The 11261-nt window shown below is 38.2% G+C and overlaps 2 protein-coding genes across 2 annotated transcripts; one reads left to right on the top strand and one right to left on the bottom strand.

The window, feature by feature from the left end:
• Positions 1-75: 75 nt before the first annotated feature.
• LOC307010085 (insulin) lies at positions 76-1129 on the bottom strand. Its single transcript, XM_079634468.1, has 3 exons — positions 863-1129; positions 497-516; positions 76-375 (listed from the first exon to the last, which is right to left on the bottom strand). The coding sequence occupies exons 1-3, from the start codon at positions 1038-1040 to the stop codon at positions 163-165; spliced, it is 411 nt and encodes a 136-aa protein (XP_079490594.1). The 5' UTR covers positions 1041-1129; the 3' UTR covers positions 76-162.
• A 270-nt stretch (positions 1130-1399) lies between these two features.
• Positions 1400-11093, top strand: LOC307008149 (chaperone Ric-8A). The gene is made up of 14 exons (XM_079630778.1): positions 1400-1814; positions 1937-2027; positions 2347-2394; positions 2625-2642; positions 3215-3301; positions 5410-6014; positions 6122-6257; positions 7133-7321; positions 8221-8315; positions 8405-8555; positions 8928-9023; positions 9186-9330; positions 9746-10013; positions 10166-11093. Exons 2-14 carry the CDS (start codon positions 1938-1940, stop codon positions 10302-10304), a joined length of 2067 nt encoding a protein of 688 aa, XP_079486904.1. The 5' UTR covers positions 1400-1814; position 1937; the 3' UTR covers positions 10305-11093.
• Positions 11094-11261: the final 168 nt, after the last annotated feature.

The raw sequence follows: 11261 nt of genomic DNA, 5'->3' as shown, positions 1-11261 counted from the left end.
GAAAACAAGGCCATTGTGTAACATTTAAAGTGATCCTTCATTCGCTGCACACCATCCATATATAGCCTGGGCCAACCATATCCCAAACCTGCAGACAGACAGTACTCAAATAATGAAAAGTTCCTGTCATTACTTAGGTGAAGTTATCATGCATCAGATTATCTATATGTTACAGTAATTCTCTAGGTCATCATAATAGTCACAGTAGAAATGGCAGCACTGCTCTACAATGCCTCTCTTTGCAACACTGCTTCTGGCAGTGCCTCTCTCTCCACTCTGAGCAGCCACTGCAGTCTGCCGCAGGAAGGGGGCGCTGTTCCTCAACATGATGCCTGGATTCAAAAACAGTCTACACAGACAGGCATAGCATGAAAACTAGTATTAAATTAGAAGGAAAAATAAACAAATGAATAAATAATAGCTTTATTTGTTCTACACAACATATATAGGCTAGATAGAAAGTGTGACCTGAATGAATTTCCAATAATAGGGTTACAAGGAATTCATAATTGGATACTGTCACAATCGTACACAATCTTACACCTGAAAGGCTGCCTTTTATTTTTTTACAAGGTATTCTAACGGTTTAATAATAGCCTATATCATAAGTTTATCCTATTAATTTCAAACTGTAGGCTATTTGCGACTTAAAGGGATATTTTACCCCAAAAAATGAACATTATGCAATCATTTACTCACATTTACTCAACCTATTTGACTTTCTTTTCTTCTGTGGAGCATAAAGAAGATACTTTAATAAATGTATCAGGTTTTTTTATACAATTGAAGTCAATGTGCACTAAAACTTTCCAAAACATTTACCAAAAAATTTTTTTTCTTTGGGTTGTGTAGCAAAACATACTGAAATTGTGTTCTCTGACACGCCTGCCAGGTTGGTAGAAGAGGCCCTTTTCACCACAGACAAGCAGAAGCGCCTCCACGAGCTGAATCCCGCACAGCTTGCGATTCCCGAGCGCACCACTGTGGGTCACCAGAGAGCCGGCACACAACGACAACAGGAGCCATCCAGATCTGTGCATTCTCCTTCTGAGGAAATTTCACAGATTACGAAAGAAACCAAATAAAAAATAAACTCTTTCTGTCTGGCCAGGTTGATTGTTTGTGTCTTGTCAAGAATTAATGTGTTTCCCCAGCCCACCAGTACTGGTGTTATTTTCTCTCTCTCTCCGTTTTTGTCCTGTCTCTCTGTTCTTATGTATACCTGCTTTTTATGAGGGTCCATCAGTGAGCTCTATCTAAACAACTAGCCTCAATTATTCACCTTCAATCAGTACAAAAAATTACCCCATCAGCTTACCCCAGCCTTTCTCTTTCTGACACCCACTTTGTTTAATTACTCCTATTAAGCTTTATATAAACCTGTACTGCTTTCATCTCCCTCTCTCTTTTTTCTCTCTCCAACCCTGTCTTTTTCTCACTGCTGTCTGAATGCCAGCATAGCTGCTCAAGCTTTTTCTTCTCCCTATTGTCTGGCTCTATTGGCTTTCTCACTAATTAGCGCTGCTGTTCTGAGGATAACTATTGCAATAAATTATATTATTAACAAAGAAAGGAAATCCAAAACAGCAAACCTTCTTCAAAAGACAGGGCCAAATGCACAATCATGGAGGCAGAAATAGATTTATGAGCATGTGTTGTGAATGAGTGAGAGAGGATGGGTGGGATTAGTTTAGGAAAACTCAAAGCTAAATCTGAGGCCTGTCAGATTACAGAACCCATGAAGACAGGCACATACAAACACTAAAACGAGTTGTTTGCAGGGAAACCATCACACTTTTTTAAAACCACTGAGGGTAAGTGCAGGAATATGAATGCATCTCTAAACATCATATAAGATTGTATCAGTACTGTTTTAGATATTCTCTTCATGTAAATTATCTTTACATATGTCATATGTTGGTTGATTATTATTAAGAATGCCTGTAGACGTGGAGAAGATTATTCAGTTTATCAAACAAGGTGACCAGGACAATGTTCAAATCCATCTGGATGATTACAACGCTCAGGTAAATACAATTTGCTGAAATGCAAAAATGTAATTAAATCTAATAAGATTAATTCTGTGCTCAATATGATCATCGCTGTGCTGGCAGAAAAAAAAAAACAGTGTTAGAATCTTCTACTACTTCTACAACACTCAGATATTAGCAGTTTCCATGACAACAGAACTAGGGTAAACCTGAAGGGTGTTTCTCATTACTTATCCAGTCATTTTAGAATTTCTGTGATGTAGCGAAGTTTGAATGTTTCTAGCCTTTGCAGAGCATTGAAATCCTATTGTCTCTCTTATATTTCACCTTTTAATAATCCATTTGTTTTTCACAGTACTCGCAATGTTTCTTTTTTGATGTGGAAGAAAGGGAGAGAAGAAAGGTAAATTCTAAAGTCTTTCCTTGTTTATCCGTCTGTACTCAATCTGATGACACACATGGCTTGGATTAACACAGCTAATACTGTAAATCTCACGCATCCACCTTCACTTATCTTTATCCCTCACTTCATCCTCATCTCATTCTTTCAGTGCATATGATACTCAGAAACATGTTTTTTAATCATGATTTTTCACTTTTTGCCCAATGCTCATTTGGATGAACTGAGAACAGCAAAGAGAGCTGGATGAGGTAAATCTTTCACATGACATAAAGAAAAAGAGCAGGTATTTGCTAGATATAATAAAGAAGGGAGTGAGATGTCTGTGGGGAAGAAAAATGAGAGAGGTGGATAATCTGAAACTAATATACTCGCCGTCTATCTCACCCTGGGGCACCTGTACATGCCGGCTCCCAGAATGTCGGGTTTGGAAGGGCCTGTTCACTCTTTTGAGATCATTATTTTGTTGTTACTGAGGACCAATTATTGTGCCGTGTGTCAAAAAGATAATTTATTGGTACTCATACACTCATAAAAGCCATTTACCTCTGTTCATCATGCCTGTGCTCACAAAATAAAGCCTTTATAATCTCTCCTCTGTTTATGGATTCTAACAGAATCTTTTAATAGTTTTCAATGAACTTCTGTCATTGATATCTTAAGAAGCAGGCCAATGTTTAAAATCTGAATCTTGAGCTTGAAGGGCAGTCATTGACTTTATTCTTCCCGTCACCTCTCAGTTCTTGCAAAAGCTTGTTTTTTTCTGTTTGTCTAACTCCACTTTCTCTTGTAAATGTACTTGTGTTTGTTCTTCTCTACTCAGTTCCGTAGGAATAAAGTGAGAGAGTATGTACCAGACTCGGACTCCGATTTTGATGAGAATGAGGATCCAGAACTTGTTCTGCGGAGGGTGAGTCAAGCACAACTTCTTTCATACAAAATGGCCAAAAGTAAATGAACAACCCAGAATCACATCTATGGGTGCATCTCAATCAGCTCCTATAGCTTCCTAGGTCGTGAATCAGTATTAACATGAATTCAGACAAAGAACTCTGGCTCACACATTGGGACACTGATGACTCTATTTCCGGCGATGTGACAATGTCCTCATTGTACAACATCACTACTGGTATTTTATGAACAACAGCAGAGCTGATAACTTTCTGACATAATTTTTTAATGTTATTTAAATACATTATGATAAATATTTTGCTTGTTAAATTCATGCAATGTTTCAGCCGTAAATAAATGATGTTAGCTGGATTATGTCTGTATAGCTATAGCATGTATGTTTAGGCTAAAATATAGTTAAATAATTGTTGCGTTGGATTGACTGGTAGGATTTTGTGATTGAGACAGCCTTTAAAATGGCCGACTTCCTGATAAGTGCCCTGACTACTGAACTATAGGGAGCTGATTTGAGACACACCCCATTTCTTCAAGTTCATGAATTGAAGGATTTTCATTCTTTCAATTGATTTAGAATTGAAATAAAGATGATCACAGCTCACAGGAAGTTACGTAATTTATTAAATTGTAAAAGAAAAAAAATCGATTAATTAATTTTTCTGTCATTCTATAATATATTTATAAACCTTCCAACTTGAAAGCTTTTAAAAAAAGGGGTTTTCAAAGATGTTCAAACTTTGTTCAAAATATCAAACAAAATCTAATTAAGAAAACATTCTTTAAAACTTTTGTCTTAACTATCTTTAAAAAAGACATGAATTTCAGATCCTTACATTAAAATTGTTACTTGTCCATAAAAGCAGGAGTCTTCAAGCTTTTTCATGCCAATGGGCCTCATGGTGAAGAGAAAGCAGGGACTCCCCGATTTTTTTTTTATAAAATGAAGTGCTGCATTTTAAACCTGGTCTATAAAACCCAAGGGGGTAATCCATCAGCCGGAAACTGAAGTATCCCGACTGAAGTAGCCATTGTAGCAGACCATCACCTGCTCTTAGCATTCAATTGACTCCCATTCATTTTGGCGTCACTTTGACAGCGAATAACTTTACATCTGAGGCGTTTAAAGACTCCACTTGTTCATTATTTATTTCTAAAGAAACACGACAATTTATAAAAGGCTCCATTGCCTTGTATCTTACGTTATGGCCCCGTAGAAGCAGTTTTTGTAAAAATAGGCTAACGATTGCGTCATAACCACTCGACTATCTGTCGCACAGTCGAGAAATTACCGAAGCTTCCCGAAATGCAACGCGGAGTGAAACGCATTTTCTATTATGCTTTTTCACTTTTTCAACTTTAGTGTAGCTATAGCTTTTTGAGCATAAAAAATCTAGAAGGTGACAAAGCTCAAAGTCCACTACAAAGGGAGATGTTTATTTAACAGAATTCCCATTTCAAGAACTACCACAAACGTCTCGTTTGGAGTCGCACTACAACAGACTTTTCCCGGGTGTTATGAAGTCATAACTTTGAAATTGGCGCCATCGTTAATCTGATAGTAGCCAAAGAGTATAGAAGAATATATGTTCTTTGGTAGAGCTCGCGGTTATGAAGGGGTATGACATTTCCTCGAACACGGCTTAGCGCTGCCAATCACAACACCCTTGGCCAGCTAACCAATCATAGCACATTTCGTATTTTCGGAAGGAAGGGCTTAATCGAAAACGGCTTAACTATGTAATAGGGGCATAATAGGAGTCCTTTATAGGCTACACATTTGATGGTTACGAATACGAAGTCATATGTTTTAGCTGAGCTTTAGGTTTTTTACATCAATTATGTTTGAAGTTTACTTAAAAGTTTACTTAAAAAAAAAAGTTATTTGAGTAGTGTTTATAAACATGCCTTAGAAAAAAACATTAGGCCTACTGGTGTGCATCTTGAGACCAAACAATGGCACTGACACATTTTAAGATAAGCCAGTGCAAATAGCTTTTAGTTAAAACAGCTCAAACATGCATTTTAGTCTGGCACTGGTTTAAGCTGTGTTTGTGAAATAGGGGTATATAACTTAAACCTTTCAACCATTCTCTTTTTGGACTCCTCCAGAGGCTTGCTGCAGCTCTGATCTTGTTTATTCGCATGCGGCTGCAGCCGAACGTTTTGAGGGTGTGTTTGCGAACTCTGCGAATCATCTCACGGGACCGAAAGGCCTTGGCACCCTTGATCACAGACTATGCAATTCTAACTCTCGCTCGACTCGGGGGCATCTCCACCCTGCCTACCTGGCCTGAAGAAGAGGCTGCTCAGTGGGGCTCCTCCCACAGTGACATCACTCCTGAGAATGAGACGGAGACACGCCCAGAAAATAATGACAGCAATACCCAAAGCCCAACATGTTACAGTGAGACAGATGATTCAGCCTGTGCCTCTGCAGCCTGTGCTGAGTCTTCGGTCAGTGAGGGATGTTTGCAATTCAATCCTGTGAATTTAACATCTAACTGTGATGTTGAAGCACAAAACGACCACCATGAAGAAAGCATAAGGAAAGATGTGGTCTGTGGGGTGTTGATGAGAGGAAAGAGGGATGCCAGAGGTGAAAAGGACGAGGAGGGGCATGATGATGGAGAGATCTGGAGGAAAGAGGCAATAAAGGCTCTGTGCAATGTCATCTACAACAGCACGAAAGCACAGGAGAGAGCCAGCACCCTGAAGTAGGCCTATAGCTCATTTTATGTCATGTAACATCAAATAATTCAATATTGTTAGCTAAAACTCAATCTGTCTGATTCATTATTTTGTGCTTTGTTTTCTTCATCAGGTTGCTCTGCGGCCTGTCAGAGAGACTTAAGGAGGGTATACATTCCTCATCACCTCCAAGTGGCCAATTTTATGAACTGCGGTTTCTCTTTCTCTTGACTGCTTTACGACCTGAACTTAGGATAGAGCTCCGCCAGGTAACACTCAGTGATACGTATGGAATATGGAATGGATATTATTGGCGATACATACGTGTGCCCATGAAGCAGGAGTCTTCAAACTTGTTAAGGCCAATGGCCCCTTGGTGGAGAGGAGCAGGGACTCACTGTTAAATTTTGTATAAAATTCCTGAATCCTTAATTTAGCCTATCACAGTTGCTTTGGTCCATTTCTCAGATCACTACTGAAATTATCATAACTACTGTTTAACTTCCACATTATATTCACTTGTGCACATCATAAAAGCAATTTCTCATTCTTTTGAACAAATTGCCAATGCTTTGGTAAATTCATGCAATTGATTATATAGGCCTACAATTTATCAATTCATTATTATTTCCTTCATTAGTGAAATTCAAAATTCACCTCCGCAATTAATCAATTCAGGACATTTATCAAATAAAGTCTAATAGAAATGTATTGAAAACAAGTTTGACAGTTTATGACAACTAGTCAACCATTTTGCATTTAATGACTTATGCAAGGAACTAATTGTTTTGAGGAGTATGACAATTCAACAGAGAAATAATAGGTCTATATTTTGATCAACATGACATAAACAATTGTACATAATCAATTGCATGAATGTACCAAAGCATTTGGAATTTGTTTGAAAGAATGAGAAAATGCTTTTATGATGTGCACAAGTGACAAGATGATGTGGAAGTTGAACAAAGCAACTGAGATAAACTATAAGACTCATTGGAGCCCCTGCAGTATCACTGTAGACGCCCTAAGAGTCACAGACCACATAAAAGAAAGTGTTACGAGAACACAAACTGCCTTTTTTACTTGAGTTTCATATCTGTGGGTATTTCATTATAGCTCATTCTGTGCCTTCTCTTCCTCTCAGGAGCGCGGCGTGTCCATGCTGACTGCAGCTCTGGAGCAGTGTTTAGAAGTGTGCTGGGGTGAAACGCATGAGGTGCTGACTGACCTGACAGCACCCCCTGTGTGTAAGGAGGTTTCACAACGTGCCCTTGAGATTCTGAAGATCTTATTCAACATTACCTATAATGTGCACAGACAGGAAGTAGATGAGGTAAATGCTGTTTTTTATATTTTCTATATATAAAAATCTACATTTTACTTTATTATTTACACAATGGCCAGAAAAATACAGGATTATTAACAAGATTGGCATAAAAAGCTAAATCGTTGGGATTGGGAGTTAGGTCAGCAGTTTTATTTTCTATAATTTTGATATTACAGAACATACAGATTCTGTAATTTTATCAAACAGGATGGAATGAGACAAACCAACTAGCACAAAACTTCACATGATTCATCAAATCCAGTGCTAATACTCACTGATTGGCTGCATCCGAAATTGCATACTTCCGTACTATATAGTAGGCCAAAAAAAGTATGTGACAAAAGAAGTATGTCCAAATTAAGATATAAAATAGAAAGATAAAAATAAGATATTCTTAATTTGTGACCATGATTTAACTAGATTAAAATGAGGGAATGAATTAGTACAATGTGGCATTGACTTATAACATAAGGGAATGAATTAGTAAGTTGCTTTAACTAAAACAAGGGAACAAATTAATACAACATGGTCAAGAATTATTGTCATAAAAACAAATTCTTAATTTGTGACCATAATATCTGTTTTATTTCTGCATGCCATGTATGGGGCTTCACAGGGAAGATAATGTTAAGAACACAGGAATTTTTATATATATTTGAAAAATGAAAGAAAAAATGAATTCATCCTCTATTCACTTAATAGTGAATAGTAATTGATATTGTACATAAAAGAAAACCCAAACTAATATGATTTTCATCTTAAAAGATTGAAAGTTTAGTTATTTTCTCCAACCTAATAAGACATATACGACGAGGGCATGAAAATGTACACCATAACAGGATGGCCCATCTGTTAAGGAATTTATTTTACAGTCAACATTTTGGGTTGTTCTTCTCTGGCCACAGGAGGCTGCAGCTTTGTATCGTCACCTAGCTGCAGTCCTGCGTCACTGTCTGCTCGTGAACTGTGAGGGAGAGGAAAGAAAAGAGGAGCTGCAAGGGTGAGAGTGAGAATCAAACCAGTGTGATGAAGTCTTGAGAAGTCTCATCCTATTGATCTTCATAACTCTTTTGTGCTGAATGTCCACAGACACACAGTAAATGTGCTCTCAGCGCTCCCTCTGCAATGCCTGGATGTTCTGCTATCCGTTCGCCTATCCGAAGGTTCAAAAGAGTCCAGTGGAGTCAACATGGACTGTGTCCACACTTTACTGCTCTTTATGGAGAAGAGACTGGACAGAGTGAGAAAGAGCACTCTGAAGTGTATAGGGTTCCTGTAGTGTAGATGAAAAACATGGCACTTGTAATGCCAAGGTTAGGGGTTTCCAGTGAATGCATAGACTGGGGTTCAGTTTCCAAAACATGCCAAATATCCATGTTAAAGGGATAGCTCACCCAAAAATTCAAATAATGCCATTATTTACTCACCAACATGTCATTCCAAACCAATTACTTTTTCTTATGTGGAACATAAAGATATTTTGAGAAATCTTTTTTTGTCCATACATTGAAATCCCTTTAACATTACAGAGGTTTATCTGGAGATAAAACATTTTGCATTTGTACAATTTATTTGATGATAACTGTTACATCTTCAAATGTGAATTATACAGGGCCATAAGCCGAAGGAAAAGTTGACTCCAGTCTTAAACCTGTTGACGGAGAGCAGCAAAGCACACAGGGAAACTAGGCACTATCTCAGACAGCAGGTACAAAACTCACCTCCAAATTCTTTTAAAAAACATTTTCACCATTTCCGTGTTAAGTATTACATTTAGAGAACTTTATAAACATGATACATTAAGGTTGGCACAACATATACTTCTTATTCTCATGTACCAGTAGCCTGATCCTGTGCTATTTTTGTGCAGATCCTGCCTCCCCTGAGAGACGTTGAGCTGAGGCCTGAACAGGGGAACACACTGAGAAGCAGACTAGTGCGACTAATGACCCATGTCGACACGGATATCAAACAATGTGCAGCTGAGCTTCTTTTTGTGCTCTGTAAAGAAAATGGTACATAAATGCATCTTTTGAACCATGTAAAGTGAATTGACATCTTTACTTGATATATACCTGAATGATTATCATATTCATGCATCATGGTATGAACATGCTATTATATGGAGTATTTAAGTATTGGGGGGGTTAACACTTTTTGTTGTATTATTGGGCAAATTTCCATCGGAAGTGAGCATCCCTATATGCCCTACCCACTCCGGAGGGCAGAACATGAGCATAAATGATTACATTACTTCCTTGAAGTGACCATGGCATGTAGCCTGCGTGAAGGGACTCAGTTGTTCACTTTTGTTTGGAACGCCCCTATAAATGGCGCCACCTTCCCAAAAATTCACCAAAAATTCGCCCAACTGCAAACCTTTCTGTGACATTTAAACAATATGATATTCATGATCTCTTTCTCTCTCAGTCAGCAGGTTTGTGAAGTACACTGGTTACGGTAATGCAGCGGGGCTGCTGGCAGCGCGGGGTCTTTTGAACGGCCATGGCCCTTCTCAACAGCAGTACTCCAGTGACTCTGACTCAGACACAGAGGAGTACAGACAGGCCAAGGACAGGATTAACCCTGTGACGGGACGGGTGGAGGAGGAACAGCCTGATCCAATGGAAGGGATGACTGAAGAAGAGAAAGAGGCAGAGGCGCTCAAACTCATAAATGTATTCAACAGGCTGTCACGGTATGATTATTCCTTCATATAAAATCATCACTGATTTTCTTTTCAAAACGGTGTAGTGGTGGATAGGTAGTCCAATTAAAATATATAGCGCCCTTATAGTGGACAGTTGTTGTTTTTTACTCCATCTTCATTTGTGTCCTCTACCCGTTCAGGGACAGGATCATTCAGCCAGTGGGAGTGACCACGGACGGCAAACTGGCGCCGCTGTGTGGCCAGAGGAGGCACTGCGCTGTGCAGGGGGAGGAAGAGGAAGAGGAGGAAGAGGAAGGTGACAGTGAGACAGAACAATAATGGAGCTGATGATTAATGAGAGACAGATGCAAGATATTTTATACTAATGACTGACTTAGGGATAAAATAATAGTGCAACTATTAATAAAACAACTACGTTCTAAATAAGTTATGTTCCTTTAATATATCGTTGATATCAAGGGAAGTATAAGCAAATGATTTTGACAAATAAAAAATAAAGCGTATGATGTGTAAAGAGAAAAATAAGGGAGAGAACGTTTTTTTTTTACATTTTAATGCGCACAAAATAGCGGAGATTATAATTTCTATGTAATAACTCTTGTGAGTCACGATATGCGCTAGAAAGAGTGAAATTGGAAGCTATTAGGCAAAAGAGAAAGAAAGAGACAGACACAGAGAGAGACAGGCATCACACCAAAGACAGATAAACACTCCTGGAAAATGCTGCTGGTGTTGCCATGGTTATGTTACCATGGTAACAACAGGAAATGCAGTTCCACGGATTCTTTTTTTCTTGCGCTCGAGCAGGAGTAGAATGTTTACCTTGAAGAGAAGCGCTGAGGCTGGATCTAACGCTACATGCTGAATAAAAAATAATGTCATTATTTAAATCCTCAGAGAAATGTTTTCATTTACAGAATTAGTTAGCACTTGAATCTTTGAATCTAATTATTTAGAGCAGGTTGTTTGGCTCTACTACTTAATTTCCAATATATTTCCCCCATCTTATTCCTACCTGTGTAAAATGCAAAATACTAGCTCAAATGTCAGGAACAAAAATATGCAAATTAATTAAATAAAAAATTCCAAAGCAGTCTGGTGTGAAAATGCGTCATTTTCATAAAGTCATTGTTCTTTTCTTTTATTTGCGTTTGTCAAATACAGGAGGATTCATGTACAGATGAGGGACAGGTAGAGAGAGAGACCGAAGCAACTGTACAGTATTTACAGGAGAGAAAAATAAGCAAACCTCCAAAATAACATTAATAATAACAA

The sequence above is a fragment of the Phoxinus phoxinus genome (genome assembly GCF_949152265.1).
Source record: "Phoxinus phoxinus genome assembly, chromosome: 1".
NCBI lineage: Eukaryota > Metazoa > Chordata > Actinopteri > Cypriniformes > Leuciscidae > Phoxinus > Phoxinus phoxinus.
The sequence above is the reverse complement of the archived record's forward strand: the minus strand, read 5'-3'. Positions and strand labels throughout refer to the sequence as shown.